Here is a 19,387-nt window from a genome sequence, read left to right on the forward strand (position 1 = left end):
GAACACCACAGATTTGGAATGCATAAAACGTAACACCACAGATTTGGATTGCATAAAACGGAACACCACAGATTTGGATTGCATAAAACGGAACACCGCAGATTTGAAATGCATAAAACTTAACACCACAGATTTGGATTGCATAAAACGGAATACCGCAGATTTGGTATGCATAAAACGGAACAACGCAGATTTGTAATGCATAAAACGGAACACCACAGATTTGGATTGCATAGAACGCAACACCACAGATTTGGATTGCATAAAACGGAACACCGCAGATTTGGATTGCATAAAACGGAACACCGCAGATTTGGAATGCATAAAAGGGAACACCACAGATTTGGATTGCATAGAACGCAACACCGCAATTTTGGAATGCATAAAACGTAACACCACAGACTTGGATTGCATAAAACGGAACACCACAGATTTGGAATGCATAAAACGTAACACCACAGATTTGGATTGCATAAAACGGAACACCACAGATTTGGAATGCATAAAACGGAACACCACAGATTTGGAATGCATAAAACGGAACACCACAGATTTGGAATGCATAAAACGGAACACCGCAGATTCGGAATGCATAAAACGGAACACTGCAGATTTGGATTGAATAAAACGGAACACCGCAGATTTGGATTGAATAAAACGGAACACCGCAGATTTGGAATGCATAAAACGTAATGCCACAGATTTGGATTGCATAAAACGGAACACCGCAGATTTGGAATGCATAAAACGGAACACCACAGATTTGGATTGCATAGAACGCAACACCACAGATTTGGATTGCATAGAACGCAACACCACAGATTTGGATTGCATAAAATGCAACACCGCAGATTTGGAATGCATAAAACGGAACACCGCAGATTTGGATTGCATAAAACGGAACACCGCAGATTTGGAATGCATAAGACGGAACACCACAGATTTGGATTGCGTAGAACGCAACACCACAGATTTGGATTGCATAAAACGGAACACCGCAGATTCGGAATGCATAAAATGGAACACCACAGATTTGGATTGCATAAAACGGAACACCGCAGATTTGGATTGCATAAAACGGAACACCGCAGATTCGGAATGCATAAAACGGAACACCACAGATTTGGATTGCATAAAACGGAACACCGCAGATTTGGAATGCATAAAACGGAACACCACAGATTTGGATTGCATAGAACGGAACACCGCAGATTTGGATTGCATACAATGTGACACCACAGATTTGGAATGCATAAAACGTAATGCTACAAAGTTGGTATGCAGAAACCGTTAACAAAAAACACAGACACACACACAGACACTCAGCAGTGCACTGTCCCATTGCACTTACTTTCTGAAGGATGAGGCACTGGGCTGGAAGCAAGCTTGTAGAGGTGGTGGGCTTGTCTCCATGCCCAAAACCTGGTGGTGGTGGGTCTGCTGGAGTTCCTGGGCCTGGAGGATGGAATCTGGCGGCGGCAGGGTGGATGGCTGCGTAGTACTGCCTCTCTGCAGCACAGCCACTGGCACCTGTGGGTGGTGGGTGACGGCGGGTGAGGCAGGGTTAGGTCTGTGGCGGCTGCAGGTCGGAGCAGGGCCTGTTTTTGCGGATGTGGGGTGCGGACGCCGGCGCCGCCAGTATGACGCCACCATGTGCCGCTGGGTCAGACGCCGTCACGCCGTGCAGGGGGCGGAGCTACTCACACGCTACGGCTCCAACCCCCTGCCTTTTCTATGAAACTCCACACCCCCTGCCAGGTGCTTCGCTTTTGAATCCAGTGTGACTTCAGTCAGAGCAACTGATCTGCATGCTTGTTGAGGGACTGTGGCTAGAAGTATTAGAAACACAGGATCAGCAAGAGAGTCAGGCAACTGGTATTATTTTAAAAGGAAAAATCCATATCCTTCTCAGTTTAGGTTCCCTTTCATGATGTTTGTAAATGCAGCAGAACCTCATTAAACTAATGGTATTCACAAGTCTCATTTCACTCACCAACAAGAACAAACAAAATAAAACGGAACTTTTATTCATCATTTAATGAAGCAGAGCCATGAAAATCTAGGACAGCCAATCTACCATATTTTTTCAAACGCCTAGCAACAAATCCTGCAGGAAGTCCAAGAGCATTCTGGAGAAATATTAGAAATATTCAAGTAGCAATAGGGCTTTTAGCTCTCTTAAAGTCACATTATTTCATTAATTCTGGGGTAAAGAAAAAAACAGCATTCTACAGCAAGAACATAATACCAATAGTCACAGAAAGTGGTGGTAATAAGATGCTCTGCGGTTGCTTTGCTTCCTCAGGAAGTGAAAAACTGTCCATTATTAGAGATTATCATCAAAATTCAACATAACAAAACTTATCTAAGATTTTGTTGCTTTATTGCTCAAAAAAATTCAGGAACTCGAGATTGTTTGCACTGCAGTCTAGGCTGTCTATATACATCAATAAATGAAAAAAACCTGACAGGAAGTTTTGACAGGAAAATGCATTTTTAAACACAGACGATTTAATTGCAGGACTTTCCGCTCATTAGCATCTCCATGCTTCAGACTACCAAAAAGTTTATCTCCCAAATTAATTGGTGAAAGTAAAAAAACAAATATCGAAGAAGCGACAAATGCATTATTATTTTTTAAACGAACGAGATGTAAACGGCATAAATATCTCAACTAGAACCTTAGCCAGTTTAGGTGGCCAGAAATGGTAGGAGAGTAAGTGTGCACCCTCTCACCCCCCTCTTGGTGTACTACCATGCTTGTTGCCATATGTCATTTGACATTGAAGGCGTGCCTTGCTAGGGCCTTTTCCTTACCTCTGTGTTCCTTCGAGAAAAAAGGTTAGATCATTGGTAAAATGAGGGGGGAGGAGTTATCCACCACATCCCAGGTAAATAAGAAGGAATGTCACTGCAGACCCTTTATGTATACACCGCAACAACAACAAAAAAGACAGAAACATCCTCACCAGCTTTTGATTAAATGTTATTATTATCTCCGGAAATAAGTCAAGCGTCAGTCCTGAAGCCCGGTGATAAAAAAAGGAAGTGAAAGTGTTTTGCACTACTTACAATAATATATTGCTTCATACACTTGACTTCACAAAAAACATGCCTAAAAACCCACCTTGTACATAGTATGCAGTAAAAAGGGATACAGTACTTATCGAGTGCAGCATTGTGGGAATGTGGGATGAAAGTGGGTGCCGCTGGGTGCATGGCCTGACGACCGTCTCGCTTAATCAGGTTCTTCTGAGGTTTAGATGTGCACATGCTTTGGCTTTGAACACACTGACTAGCTGCACACTGCAGCCTCAGTCATCCTCTCCACCATCTTTTGATTTCTGAGTGCTGGCCCACCGTACTTCTTGTAGCTGTTACTGAAGCTCAGTGATGTAGCCTTCTATAAAGTAAACCAGTGAGCAGGGCCGGATTTCTGGCAAGGCCACATAGGCCATGGCCTAGGGCACCAGAAATTTAGGGGCGGCTCAGTGAGGGGCAGTAAAGCTGTTCTGTGCAGCCATCCCCATCTACAAGGACAGCTTTAACCCTTCGTACTCTGTGTCCTGTGTCGTCCCTGCAAGACCTGTAAGCTCTATCCCTGCAGGTACATATCAGCCTAATTCTCATGGTGACACAGTGGGTCCATCATTAACAAAATGGCAAACATAACATAAAGTTCTTAAGGAAAACACAACTTATAATCTATACGCATATTACTAAAATACTTATTGTCTGTGACATCCAATGATGGAAAGTAAGTAAAATGCTCATTGGGGCACACAGAGAGAACAACCATACAGACAGTATGAGCAACCCTCCTGCTACTACCGGTAAATAATAGGTTCCAAGATGCAACCATTTAAATTACCAAAGGGAATCTTGGCCGACATCACTGACCACATTTTTTCAGTGAAGTGGTTGAGATTTCTGACATCATTACTTCAACTGCTATTTGTCAGTTAGCATGTGGAGTGCCGTATATGCAGATTAAATGACCAATCGTGATTAACACCGGATTACCTGACTGGACAATCTGATTGACCCTTAATGTACCATACTCTTACAGATTTGCAGCAGATTCGACCATCAGATTGACCTAGATTTTCTGTCCGGAACAATTGAGCAAATCGATCGAAATCGGTCGGAAATCGATAAATCGGTCGATCGATCATGCTTTTTTGCTGCATCGATTTCTAGTTGATTCTATCAGAGTGATCAAATTGGCCGTATATCAATGGCAGAAATCGACCAGTGTATGGGCCCCTTTACATTTCCAGATATTATGACTAATGCAAGATTTATTTCTGGGGACAATAAAAAAACTTAGAACTATAACACTTGTGCTTATGCATTATTTTGTCTGTTATTTAATTAACATGGTTTTTCAGGTTGTTTGTGTGTGTTTTTTTTTTTTTACTTTTAACTCTTTTCAGAAATGGGTACTAATGTATCCCTGCCATTATCCCCCTGGTAAGGTAATGTGAAAATAAATTACTGAGAATAATAAAAGTAAAATAATATCATATAGAAATAAATAAAATGATGATAATAAAACAGCAAAAACTATGGTAATACTTTTCAAATTAATAAGATACAGAAAAAGTTCATAAAATCAATATATTAAACAATGCTGTAAGGCAATAACATTAATAATACATATAATTAATAAAATGGTCAAAGTAACAAAAGCCTTGAAATGACCAGCAAGTCTGCTCGTAGGATTTATCAAATTACTTTTAATTTTCATATTAGTTTCTGATGGTGTAATGTCTGGATTCATTTTTATTTGCAATGGATCTTTTCTCTCATCCTTCCTATTATATGTCACTCCACAGTGCAGAATTTTGCCAAATCACATTTTGCTTTACATTTTCTCTAAGGGCCATTTCACAATTAGCATGAGTGATGAAATTATATTCTTATGGGGCTTTCACATTAGGGGTTTGATTCACTAAGCTGCGGAGCTTAAAGCGGATCCGAGATGAAAAAGTAACTATAAAAAGTAACTTGTCTATATATCTTATCTAAAGTTTATAGTTTACACAGCAAATCTAGATGCAAACAGCTTCAAAAGTTTATGATTATTTATTGCTGTGATACAATGAGGGCAGCCATGTTGTTTGTCACAATACACTAAGGCAAGCTGATAGCATCTCCAGCCCTCAGCCTGTGTAAAATTTCACTCCCCTCTCCTACTCCCTCCTCCCCTCTGCCTTTGAAATTTCTGGCTAGTAACCTCCTCCTCCTCCTGTCCAGACTGAGCTCCTATAAGCCCTTGCTACCTGGGACTGAGTCCCAAGGTTCTCTGAAAAGCTGTGGGCGAGGCTTGTTTAGTTTATAGGGAATTAGAGTATTAAAACAAAACAAAAAAAGTATTTGGCTTGAGGCATGCCCTATACACTATATGAAAGGAGCACAATTATGCAATGAGTAAAAGTTTACCTCGGATCCACTTTAACCTCCTTGCCGGTTTTCCCGACCTGAGCTCGGGGTAGAAAAAACAAGCTATTAGCGGTGATCCCGAGCTCAGGTCGGGGTATGCATTGCAGAGCCTTACTTGTGGTTGTGGAGTCCCGCGCGCGATCTCGCTGCACAGCGGGACTCCAGCCTCTCTCCCCGACAGTGTGGGGTCTTTCCCTGGCCGCCGGGATCCCCCATGTCCCCGCTATTCTTCCGGGGACCCGGCAGCCAGTTGGAGCAGCGCAGCCGTGGTGGTGGCAGCAGAGCGATGGTAGCAGCGTGACGTCATCGGGGGCGGGGCTAATATTGAAAACTAACTTCTCTATATTAGAGAAATGTAGAGATTTTTATTTATATATATTAGCGCCATCTTGTGGACAAAGAGAAAACTGCAGCACAGGAGCCCAGGAAGGTACATTTTTTTTTTATTTTGCTGCAGATCTCACTGCCAGAATGATTTTTTTCAGGTTTTAGGGTCTGAAAGAGTGAAAAAAAAATTGCACCGCTTTTAGACCCTAAAATCTGGAAAGAATCAGACCGCCAAGGAGGTTAATGACAGCAGGGAGTGTTATAATCCTCTGCGCACACTATGCAGCCATAGCGTGTGTACTTAAATTACGCTGGACTCAGATAGTTTAATGAGCGCTTTGTTACACTTAACGAGCGCTCCACTGAACCGGCCCGGAGTCTGGTGGGTCCAGTAGCTTCAAAATGCGATATTCCTGCACTTTGATTAGCCCAATAGCCTGACTGTCAAGTGACAGGCAGTCTACAGGGCCAATCAAAGTGCAGGAATATCGTACTTTGAAGTCACTGGACCCACCAGACTCCGGGTGGGTTCAGTGTAGACCTCGTTAAGTGTAACAAAGCGCTCTTTAAACTATCTGAGCCCAGTGTCATTAAACTGCGCATGCTATGGCTGCATGCTCCCTGTTGTCATTAAGCTGCGCTGCTGTAGCAATGCAGCTTAGTGAATCAAGCCCAAGGTGCTGTGCATTAAATGGCTAACAGAGTGAGGCCTACTTTCATTGTACTGTATGCCTCACTGTATGGTCGCACCACAATGCTACTTAAAAAGTGTGAAAGGGCCCTTAACAGCACAAAGTTCTTAAAAAAGTGAAGGTTTACCACAAACAGAACTGCTATGTGCAAAAACGTATTACATTGTAACATGCAAAATGTCCAAAATTGACTGAGTGATGCTAAAAGAAATGTTACCCTTCGGCTCCAATAGTCAAAAGACTTACCTGAACTGTGAATATTGTGAGCAATTCTTAAACTGGAAATGGTCCATCACCGTTATACCATTGCTGCTTGCTTTAACAGTTAATACATCTGGAAGAAAGTTTTTAATATTAAAAAAATTTTTCCTACCAGCATTAGCCCAATGTAAAGTCCTGTCTGTAGCTGCCATAGAAATTGTCTATACCCCACACCTTCATTTAGTAGCCACTGGCCAAAGACACACAGTAGCATTTGCGTCCTATGGGAGAAAAGTGCTATAGGAATGTTATTGTTATTGTTAGTAGTGTTTTCTATGAGTGCCAGATAGGTGAGAAGAATGCATATATAGGGCAGCAAAAAAGCAATGCAAGACTGGCTTTCTTTTAAATCTTAAATCTTAACACCAAGCAAGTATTAAACCATAAATATGAACAGGTAATGTTTTTATCATTCTACCTAATAAAACACAAGTGTCTCTGTGTCCCATGTCCCTGTGTGTGTTTTTTTTTGCAGTGCGCATGGGCAGGGAGGGAAGCAGAGACACTGAGGAGAGCTGGGGAAAGGACGCGGGGGGGGGGGGGGGGCGGTGGCAGGAGGGGCGTGAGCATGCGCGTGCTGTGCATACGAGCGCAGCGGATAAGCGGTGACAGACCTAGGCTAAGGTCACTAGTATAGTATAATATGCCCACCAACGGTAGCACTTCCTGAACAGTCTGATCTGATCATTGCAATCGATTAGAAATTATCATTCAGGTCTATTAATGGAGGAGAAAATGATAACCAATCGGATCAGGCAGCATTAATGAATCAATCTCATGGCTCATCTTTTGGGGGATTGTACCGTTATTGGGCACATTAAGATACATTTTATATATCACAGACACATGTGGTTATATATATATATATATATATATATATATATATATGTGTGTGTGTGTGTGTGTGTGTAAAATCTGTAGCTGGGTGTTTAAAGTCCTCCTCCATAGATACACATTAATACATGCCCGGCACTGAAGACGATAAATCAATACAAAAGAGTCGGTATGCATGTTGGATTATTGTGGCTCTGTAATATTAACAAGCTGACACATCATTACATTCCAGCGGATGTAGAGGCGTGGCTAGCTTCCAGGGACAACAATGGATGATTTGCATATATTTCAGAAGTGATGCACTGGGAGACATCTCGGAGCTCACTCCAACCTGAATTATCGCAAATTCTTTCTGTTTGAAGAAAGCAAACTTTTGTTTTCCAAGGCAAATGTATATGAATAGAAAAAAAAATATGCATTTTGATAAATGTCACTGAAACAAATTTTGCAATCTAATTGCAATGATTGTTATGATGATTGCAAACTTCCTTTTACATGCAGCCTACCACTAAACACTAATCTCACAATGACCACATTGTACAGTAAATGGACCAGGAAAGAAGGCTGATGATATCGGATATGTTTTTACTCTTAGGGCATATTCACAGTGGGACATTGGGTTTACATGCGACGTTAAAGTTGCAACATGTCTGCGTTCAGAGAATGCACTGTAAGCAGTGAGTTACCACAACGCAACATTTTCAATGCGATGATAACGTTGCACTGTGAATGGCCCATAGGATTATCATTGCAGTACGGTAAGCTGCGTTATAAGATTTTGTAATGCAGCTCTACAACGTGGCACTGTGAATGCGACCTAAATTAAAGCAGACCCAGACTTTTGCACAGCACAAAATGAAAAGTCTTCATTTCACATATAGCTGCTTAATATTCACCACTGCTGTGTTATTTGTTCATTTAGACAGAACAAACTGTCTTATCAGTAGCTGCGAATACTCTGCCAGATCTCTGCCAGCTCTCTCCTCATACATAAACACTGAGGCTTATTTCAGTGCCCTCTGCAAAGTGAAACCAGGTTAAAGCTTTAGGTTTGTTTAGGAGTTCCATACATTGCAATGAACATTTTTTTTTATTTATTTTTAAAGGCTCACCTCTTTCTTTCTTCAAATCATGCTGTTTTATTTATATAGTATAGTAAGTGTGTACGTGTGTGTGTGTGTGTGTGTGTGTGTGTGTGTGCGTGCGTGCGTGCGTGTGTGTGCGTGCGTGCGTGTGTGTGTGTATCTTATGTATCTACATATAGTAGTAGCAGTAGGGTATTGTACCGTGTCATCCTGATTTAAAACTTCTTGGTTGTATCTACACATGGCACAGGCACCAGAGTAATATAACTGATGTACCATTGTCAGAAACCTTGCTAACTGGAAACTGGCAGGAACAGTGTAAGGCAGATGAATTATTTGATGAATCATTTGTTCCATTGCAAAGTACTGTGGCCATATTCTTTAATGCACAACTCCACGCAGTATTTTCAGCAAAGAGATTTGGGTTCTTCTTTACAGTTAGCTTGACCTGTAAAAAGGGAAACAGTCTTCTTCAAAAACACATTCTGGAAAGTAAGAATGGCAATCATAATAGTGTTGTAATCTGTAGTCACTTTTGAAATTACACATATATGAAAACCAGAGCCACCGGCTGAAGGCATGAAAGGAAATACGAATCCAATACACCTAAAGTGGAATGGATATAGAGACTGCCATATTTATTTCCTCTTAAAAAATACTAGTTGCTGAGCTGTCCTGCTGACCTTTCATGCATCAGAGGTGTCTGAATCACACATCTGAAACACGCATGCAGCTAGTCCTGTCAAATTTCAGTCACAGCACCTGATCTGCATGCTTATCTAGGGTCTATGGCTGAAAGTATTAGAGGCAGAGGAGCACAGAAAACAATTTGCATTGTTTAAACCACTTCAGCCCTCGTTTTCACTTTATGCATCCGAGCAATGTTCACCTCCCATTCATTATACTATAACGTTATCACTACTTATCACAATGAGCTGATCTATATCTTGTTTTTTCCGCCACCAATTAGGCTTTCTTTGGGGGGTACATTTTGCTAAGAGCCACTTTACTGTAAATGCATTTTAACAGGAAGAATAAGAAAAAAAACGGAAAAAATTCATTATTTCTCATTTTTCGGCCATTATAGTTTTAAAATAATACATGCCTCCATAATTAAAACCCACGTATTGTATTTGCCCATTTGTCCCGGTTATTACACCATTTTAATTATGTCCCTATCACAATGTATGGGGACAATATTTTATTTGGAAATAAAAGTGCATTTTTTCCGTTTTGCATCCATCACTATTTACAAGCTTATAATTAAAAAAAAAAATAGAAATATTTCATCTTTACATTGATATTTAAAATGTTTAGACCCTTAGGTAAATATTTACGTGTTTTTTTTGTTGTAATGTTTTTTTTTATTTATTATTAAACATTTTATTTGGGTATTTTTGAGAGGGTGGGATGTAAATAGTATTTTTTTATGTAAATATATGTGTATTTTTATTTTTTTTTACATTTAGATGTAGTTTTACTTTTTGCCCACAAGAGTTTGTTTACGTAACTTGTACGCTTAGAGGGACGTAGGGGGACGCAAGAGGCAGAAAAAGCGAGCCTTCCGAGAGAAGCCGTCGCTTTTTCTGCAGGGGAGAGGAATCAATCATGGGGCACCATGTCCCGATTGATTGATTCCTGGGCTAACGATCTGCGTTCGGGAGCATGCGTGCACGCGCGCGATCGGCCGCGAGAGTGTACATGGCCTCCTGGACGTAGAAACTTAAATGGTTAAAAGGAAAAAATATGGCAGCCTCCATATCCCTCTTTCTACAGGTGATCTTCAAGTATTTATCAAGTTAGATTTTTTTAAATTCATTCAATCAGCGATGCTCAAATCATTATTTGTGATCAGCCGCAATCACGGATGGCGGATTCGAATGCATCCGTAATTTCATCTGCATTCAACCCGTAACAAGTCGGAATCTGCCCGCCGATTTTAATGGTTAATAGCAAAGCCCCCTTACATGCTAGAAACACCAGGGTATGTTAAGTAGAACAGTGAGAACAACAGGAATTTTTTTTTCAAAAAGACCTAATAGTTTTTGAGAAAATAAATTTAAAAGTTTCAATTGGAAAAAAAGTATACATTTAAATGCGGGAAATGACAGATAATGTAGCAAACCTAACGGTAGTGTAAATTTACAAATATCAAAAGAAAGAGCAATGAATTTCATGACCGGGTTTCCAGGGGGTCCCTACACAGTACGTACGGAACCCCTGGAAACCCCTCCGGAGCCACAACGCTTTGGCCAGAGATCACTATACAGCAGCAACATACAAGTATAATAGTAAATATAATAATAAGTATAATACAGTATAAATATCCCTGGCAACTTTTCCTATTTTTTTAAACTTTTTTTTTATGTTCAGTGTGTGGGAAATTAAAAAAAAAAATGATGTGGGGTCCCTCCTTCCGAGCCTCTTAAACCCCTTGTCTCCCATGCAGGCTGGAATAACCAGAATGCGGAGCCCTGGCTGAGTGGGGCTTCGCATCTTGAGCTATACCAGCCAGTATGGTCCATGGTATGGGGGGGGGTCCAGGGGAGAGGGGCGACCAAGCCTTCCCTCCCCCTCAGAGCCCTTGTCCAATCCAGGGGCACCGGAGGTGGGGCGACAACTCTTGGTGGGGGGTCATGGTGGCATCTGGGAGTCGACTTTGAGAAGGAGATCCCCAGATGCCCACCCTCCTCCCAGGAGAAATGAATATAGGGGTACAAAGTACCCCTTACCCTTACCCCTTACTCGTGTTCACAGATGTAATTATGCATAATTTAGACTTGTGACTGCATTAGAATTAGTATTCCACTTCTATCCACAATCATGACCAATTAGGAAGTGGGCGGAGTCGTGATCACTCGAATCCGTGATCGGGGGTATCTGAGCATCCCTGTATTCAATACCTTTTTTTCCCCTTTGCTTGAATATGCTTTATAAGATCAGTCAAAACAGCCTTTTTACATTTTTCAAAAGCTGTGGGCCTATTCTAATATTGTTGAAAATAAGTGAATCTGAAAACCTGGCCTGGATTGGATTTATTGAAAAAAAGGACTTATTGCAGGTATCTCAAAATAATAGAAATTAATCACCTGTTGTTTGATATGACCACTTAAAGGAAACCAGAGACAAGGTAAAAAAAAGTTTTATACATACCTGGGGCTTCCTCCAGCCCCATGCGCATCAATCACTCCCACACTGATATCCTCCACTACCTGCAGCTCCAATACTGGGTCCCGTAACTTCCTCCAGTTGCGGCCAGTCAGCGCAAGAGGAAGTACGCTCTCTACGTATCTCTCCGGCAGCCGGGTGTGAGCCCTAAACTTACCTGAACTTAGCTTAAAGGAACACTATCAATGCCCAAGTGTTCTAAAATGACAATGTACAAATAATGTCTAAGTAGCTGTGTAAACATTTTCCTACTTTTCATGTTAAATATCAGAGGCAAAAGCTGTAGTTCATTGTATGTAGATTTTAGCTACGTTTGGAATGTCTCATTTGCAGAGGTATGAATCTCTGCAGTCTGACATGTTAAGAACAGTGTAATACTGAAGCAGAGTTATATGAACAGGTATCAGGCTTCACACACACACTTACAAATGTTTATGTTGCACATAAGATACATTTCCTCTGCTCTCTGTGAGAGAAAGCTCTGCCTGTCTCTGACTGAGCTCTCTGCACACACAGAGTTAAAGGAAAACTGTAGTGAGAGGTATATGGAGGCTGCCATATTGATTTCCTTTTAAGCAATGACAGTTGCCTGGCAGCCCTGCTGAGCTATTTGCCTGCGGTAGTGTGAATCATACCAGAAACAAGCATGCAGCTAATCTTGTTAGATCTGACAAAAATGACGAAAACACCTGATCTGCTGCATGCTTGTTCAGGTTCTAGGGCTAAAAGTATTAGAGGCAGAGGAACAGCAGGATAGCCAGGCAACTAGTATTGCTTAAAAGGAAATAAATATGGCAGCCTCCATATACCTCTCCCTACAGTTCTCCTTTAACAGGTGCACTGTGAGGGAATTCCCCCCTCCCCTCATGGCTCACTCTGGGGTCAGATTACAGCAGACAAAGTGTGAAAGGAATTAGATAACAGTAAACCAAGAGATAAAGATTCAAATGTATACACCAGTACTCAGCAGCATTTCCCAAACCTTTTCTATCTGAATTGAAAAAAACATGTTAATCAATAGTGCTCCTTTAATGTTTTGATAATAAGCTTTTTACAGTAAAGTATGATTATTTAATCATTTCACACATTTAGTGAATGCTGGTAGCAAACCACAATAACCAAAAGTGGGCAAATGCCGAAATAACATATGTAACCACTAACCAGAATTTACCTTTTGATATTACTTCTTATCAAAATAATGATGTCCCAGAGATTGAAGCAGGTGGTTTTGGTGCACGGAGCTCAGCGTCGTGCGCCGGAACTAGGTGCTGCCATGGCAGTAATGATATACTGTGCGGGGCACGTAAGAGTAATTCGGGGTTCTGGCAGTTGCTGGACCCCAAATTACATCTCCCTCCAAGTTGTGATGACTCGGAGGGGGAATAGTATTGTACACCGCCGGGGATTTGAGCGGCAGCAGGGTGAGCCGTCATTCAGCAGGGTGAGCCGTCAGAGATATGAGCAGCTGAAATCAAAGTCAAGTTCTCCAGGAAATATCAAAGTCTCCACATTATGTGAAAATATATTACTTGATTATGATAGAGAACCAGGATTGATTTCCAGATTATATTCTATCCTGGCTATACCAGGAGCTCACTCTTTTCATAAACATAAGTACCGGTATATGCTTTTCTGGGAATCAACTTTGGGATCTCCTCAAGAACTATTAGATTGGGAAGATATATGGCTCAACGCCCATAAACCGTCTATATGTACCCAAAGGAAGGAAAATATTTACAAAATACTATTTCAATGGTATTTGACTCCAGATAGGCTTAACAAGATATATCAAGGTACTTCTAATCTCTGTTGGAAACAGTGTGGGGTGACAGGTACTATTGATCATATTTTTTGGTATTGTCCAAAGGTTGGGGTTTTGTGGAAATTGATCCAATCCTTAATTTACAAGACCATACAAAAACATATCCCATTAGACCCATGGATATACTTGCTGGGAAAACCAGCCCCAGGTTTAAAGTCGCATACTCAGCATATGCTAAATCACCTTCTTACTGCAACTAGATTAACTATAGCAGCATTCTGGAAGAGGAATTTGAGTCCTAGGGTGGAAGATGTGATTAGTAGAATCAAAAGCATAAGGTCTATGGAGTATTTAATGTCCTTAGGAAAAATAGGAAGAACAATTTAAAAAAAAGTCTGGGATTACTGGGACTTGAATGCTGAGGGGGAGGGAAAGGGAGAGAGTTAACCACTTGAGGACCGTGGGCTTTAACCCCCTTAAGGACCAGGCACTTTTTTTCCATTCAGACCACTGCAGCTTTCACGGTTTATTGCTCGCTCATACAACCTACCACCTAAATGAATTTTGGCTCCTTTTCTTGTCACTTTTTTCTTTTGGTGCTATTTGATTGCTGCTGCAATTTTTACTTTTTATTATATTCATCAAAAAAGACATGAATTTTGGCAAAAAAAATGATGTTTTTAACTTTCTGCGCTGACATTTTTCAAATAAAGTAAAATTTCTGTATACATGCCACGCGAAAAATGTGGACAAACATGTTTTTGATGAAAAAAACCCATTCAGCCTATATTTATTGGTTTGGGTAAAAGTTATAGCATTTACAAACTATGGTGCAAAAAGTGAATTTTCCCATTTTCAAGCATCTATGACTTTTCTGACCCCCTGTCATGTTTCATGAGGGGCTAGAATTCCAGGATAGTATAAATACCCCCCAAATGACCCCATTTTGGAAAGAAGACATCCCAAAGTATTCACTGAGAGGCATAGTGAGTTCATAGAAGATATTATTTTTTGTCACAAGTAAGCGGAAAATGACACTTTGTGACAAAAAAAAAAGTTTCCATTTCTTCTAACTTGCGACAAAAAAAAAAATGAAATCTGCCACGGACTCACCATGCCCCTCTCTGAATACCTTGAAGTGTCTACTTTCCAAAATGGGGTCATTTGTGGGGTGTGTTTACTGTCCTGGCATTTTGGGGGGTGCCTAATTGTAAGCACCCCTGTAAAGCCTAAAGGTGCTCATTGGACTTTGGACCCCTTAGCGCAGTTAGGCTGCAAAAAAGTGCCACACATGTGGTATTGCCGTACTCAGGCGATACCACATGTGTGGCACTTTTTTGCACCCTAACTGTGCTAAGGGGCTCAAAGTCCAATGAGTACCTTTAGGATTTCACAGGTCATTTTGCGGAATTTGATTTCCAGACTACTCCTCACGGTTTAGGGCCCCTAAAATGCCAGGGCAGTATAGGAACCCTGCAAATGACCCCATTTAAGAAAGAAGACACCCCAAGGTATTCCGTTAGGAGTATGGTGAGTTCATAGAAGATTTTATTTTTTGTCACAAGTTAGTGGAAATTGATTTGTATTGTTTTTTTTCACAAAGTGTCACTTTCCGCTAACTTGTGACAAAAAATAAAATCTTCTATGAACTCACCATAGTCCTAACAGAATACCTTGGGGTGTCTTCTTTCTAAAATGGGGTCATTTGTGGGGTTCCTATACTGCCCTGGCATTTTAGGGGCCCTAAACCATGAGGAGTAGTCTGGAAATCAAATGCCGCAAAATGACCTGTGAAATCCTAAAGGTACTCATTGGACTTTGGGCCCCTTAGCACAGTTAGGGTGCAAAAAAGTGCCACACATGTGGTATCGCCGTACTCGGGAGAAGTAGTATAATGTGTTTTGGGGTGTATTTTTACACATACCCATGCTGGGTGGGAGAAATCTCTCTGTAAATGGACAATTGTGTGTAAAAAAAAATCAAAAGATTGTCATTTACAGAGATATTTCTCCCACCCAACATGTGTGACACTTTTTTGCAGCCTAGGTGCGCTAAGGGGCCCAACGTCCTATTCACAGGTCATTTTGAGGCATTTGTTTTCTAGACTACTCCTCACGGTTTAGGGCCCCTAAAATGCCAGGGCAGTATAGGAACCCCACAAGTGACCCCATTTTAGAAAGAAGACACCCCAAGGTATTCCGTTAGGAGTATGGTGAGTTCATAGAAGATTTTATTTTTTGTCACAAGTTAGTGAAAAATACCACTTTGTGAAAAAAAACAATAAAAATCAATTTCCGCTAACTTTTGACAAAAAATAAAATCTTCTATGAACTCGTCATACTCCTAACAGAATACCTTGGGGTGTCTTTTTTTCTAAAATGGGGTCACTTGTGGGGTTCCTATACCGCCCTGGCATTTTACGGGCCCAAAACCGTGAGTAGTCTGGAAACCAAATGTCTCAAAATGACTGTTCAGGGGTATAAGCATCTGAAAATTTTGATGACAGGTGGTCTATGAGGGGGCGAATTTTGTGGAACCGGTCATAAGCAGGGTGGCCTTTTAGATGACAGGTTGTATTGGGCCCGATCTGATGGATAGGAGTGCTAGGGGGTGACAGGAGGTGATTGATGGGTGTCTCAGGGGGTGGTTAGAGGGGAAAATAGATGCAATCAATGCACTGGGGAGGTGATCGGAAGGGGGTCTGAGGGGGATCTGAGGGTTTGGCCGAGTGATCAGGAGCCCACACGGGGCAAATTAGGGCCTGATCTGATGGGTAGGTGTGCTAGGGGGTGACAGGAGGGGATTGATGGGTGTCTCAAGGTGCGATTAGAGGGGGGAATAGATGCAAGCAATGCACTGGCGAGGTGATCAGGGCTGGGGTCTGAGGGCGTTCTGAGGGTATGGGCGGGTGATTGAGTGCCCTAGGGGCAGATAGGGGTCTAATCTGATGGGTAGCAGTGACAGGGGGTGATTGATGGGTAATTAGTGGGTGTTTGGAGGAGAGAACAGATGTAAACACTGCGCTTGGGAGGTGATCTGATGTCGGATCTGCGGGCGATCTATTGGTGTGGGTGGGTGATCAGATTGCCCGCAAGGGGCAGGTTAGAGGCTGATTGATGGGTGGCAGTGACAGGGGGTGATTGATGGGTGATTGACAGGTGATTGACAGGTGATCAGTGGGTTATTACAGGGAAGGACAGATGTAAATAATGCCCTGGCGAATTGATAAGGGGGGTCTGAGGGCACTCTGAGCGTGTAGGCGGGTGATTGGGTGCCCGCAAGGGGCAGATTAGGGTCTGATCTGATGGGTAACAGTGACAGGTGGTGATAGGGGGTGATTGATGGGTGATTGATGGGTAATTAGTGGGTGTTTAGAGGAGAGAATAGATGTAAACACTGCGCTTGTGAGGTGATCTGATGTCGGATCTGCGGGCGATCTATTGGTGTGGGTGGGTGATCAAATTGCCCGCAAGGGGCAGGTTAGGGGCTGATTGATGGGTGGCAGTGACAGGGGGTGATTGATGGGTGGCAGTGACAGGGGGTGATTGATGGGTGATTGACAGGTGATTGACAGGTGATCAGTGGGTTATTACAGGGAAGGACAGATGTAAATAATGCCCTGGCGAATTGATAAGGGGGGGTCTGAGGGCAATCTGAGCGTGTAGGCAGGTGATTGGGTGCCCGCAAGCGGCAGATTAGGGTCTGATCTGATGGGTAACAGTGACAGGTGGTGATAGGGGGTGATTGATGGGTGATTGATGGGTAATTAGTGGGTGTTTAGAGGAGAGAATAGATGTAAACACTGCGCTTGGGAGGTGATCTGATGTCGGATCTGCGGGCGATCTATTGGTGTGGGTGGGTGATCAGATTGCCCGCAAGGGGCAGGTTAGGGGCTGATTGATGGGTGGCAGTGACAGGGGGTGATTGATGGGTGGCAGTGACAGGGGGTGATTGATGGGTGATTGACAGGTGATTGACAGGTGATCAGTGGGTTATTACAGGGAAGGACAGATGTAAATAATGCCCTGGCGAATTGATAAGGGGGGGTCTGAGGGCAATCTGAGCGTGTAGGCGGGTGATTGGGTGCCTGCAAGGGGCAGATTAGGGTCTGATCTGATGGGTAACAGTGACAGGTGGTGATAGGGGGTGATTGATGGGTGATTGATGGGTAATTAGTGGGTGTTTAGAGGAGAGAATAGATGTAAACACTGTGCTTGGGAGGTGATCTGATGTCGGATCTGCGGGCGATCTATTGGTGTGGGTGGGTGATCAGATTGCCCGCAAGGGGCAGGTTAGGGGCTGATTGATGGGTGGCAGTGACAGGGGGTGATTGATGGGTGGCAGTGACAGGGGGTGATTGATGGGTGATTGACAGGTGATCAGTGGGTTATTACAGGGAAGGACAGATGTAAATAATGCCCTGGTGAATTGATAAGGGGGGGTCTGAGGGCAATCTGAGCGTGTAGGCGGGTGATTGGGTGCCCGCAAGGGGCAGATTAGGGTCTGATTTGATGGGTAACAGTGACAGGTGGTGATAGGGGGTGATTGATGGGTGATTGATGGGTAATTAGTGGGTGTTTAGAGGAGAGAATATATGTAAACACTGTGCTTTGGAGGTGATCTGATGTCGGATCTGCGGGCGATCTATTGGTGTGGGTGGGTGATCAGATTGCCCGCAAGGGGCAGATTAGGGGCTGATTGATGGGTGGCAGTGACAGGGGGTGATTGACAGGTGATCAGGGGGGATAGATGCATACAGTACATGGGGGGGGGTGGTCTGGGGAGAATCTGAGGGGTGGGGGGGTGATCAGGAGGGAGCAGGGGGCAAGGGAGGGGGAATAAAAAAAATTGCGTTGACAGATAGTGACAGGGAGTGATTGATGGGTGATTAGGGGGGTGATTGGGTGTAAACATGGGTCTGGGGGGTGGGCAGGGGGGGGGTGTCACAAGAGCCCCACTGGCCGTGAACACGCAAAACCGTCCGATCCGATTCTAGCACACAGATTGAGAGCTATGGACGCAATCTGCGTAGAATTGGCGGAGTTTGAGCGTCACGACGCAGTAGGGAGCCTGTGAGGTTACGAAAATACACTTTTACTCCAACCCAGGGGTAGATTTGCCACCATCTCTGTTTTCTATCAGCCCAGAGATAACTGCTAACTGGCTATAGACCTGTGAAACAAACAACCGGTTAAAACTGTGCAATTCCTATCTATCTATCAAAACAGTAGCGTCCCTTCGGAAGTTTAGGTCTCGTCTGTGTATACTGAATAGAAGGTTTTACTGAGAGGTAAAGACCTTTTAAAAAGCCTTTATTTGTTACAATATAAATAATTAATATATACAGACAATCGTGAACAATTAAACGATGAGAGACAGTGATAACACAGTACATAAAAGAAAAAGGGATAAAAAGAACGAATACTTATGATTCTGTGGAAAGTCCGTTCGGGAAAAGACAAAGTTCCTTTGTTGCAGTTAGTTCGCAATATGGCCGAACCACATGGCCGTTGCTCCGCCTGCAAGATGGCCACTGCTATTTCCCCAAGCAGTGGCAGTCTTTTCGGTATGATGGAAAGTGGGGGAATTGGCTGGGGGTCCTCATGCAATCAGTTTTGAGCACTGACATTTCTGGGCGGAGTCTCAAGCTCAGCCCAGGGGCGTGTCAGGCAGTGAGTTCTCAGGGGAGGAACTTCCAGCCATCCACAAAATATGTCCAATTTCATACCCCGCCGGGGTTTTGTCGCACATGCAAACCGATTTCATATTCAGATTGGGCTGAGAATACACGTTCATAGGACATCAAACTTGCA

General features: G+C 42.7%; 1 protein-coding gene across 1 annotated transcript in view; it reads right to left on the reverse strand.

Annotated features, from left to right (window-relative positions):
* Positions 1–19,387, reverse strand: part of PLXNC1 (plexin C1) — a 214,862-nt gene that overhangs the window by 133,417 nt on the left and 62,058 nt on the right. Inside the window, exons 6-7 of the mRNA XM_068276803.1 lie at positions 8,921–9,092; positions 6,711–6,798 (exon numbers count right to left, since the gene is read on the reverse strand). Coding sequence (XP_068132904.1) covers positions 6,711–6,798; positions 8,921–9,092 — 260 coding nt within the window. The remainder of the gene's footprint in view (positions 1–6,710; positions 6,799–8,920; positions 9,093–19,387) is intronic.

The sequence above is a fragment of the Hyperolius riggenbachi genome, chromosome 3, assembly GCF_040937935.1.
Source record: "Hyperolius riggenbachi isolate aHypRig1 chromosome 3, aHypRig1.pri, whole genome shotgun sequence".
In the NCBI taxonomy this organism is placed as follows: domain Eukaryota; kingdom Metazoa; phylum Chordata; class Amphibia; order Anura; family Hyperoliidae; genus Hyperolius; species Hyperolius riggenbachi.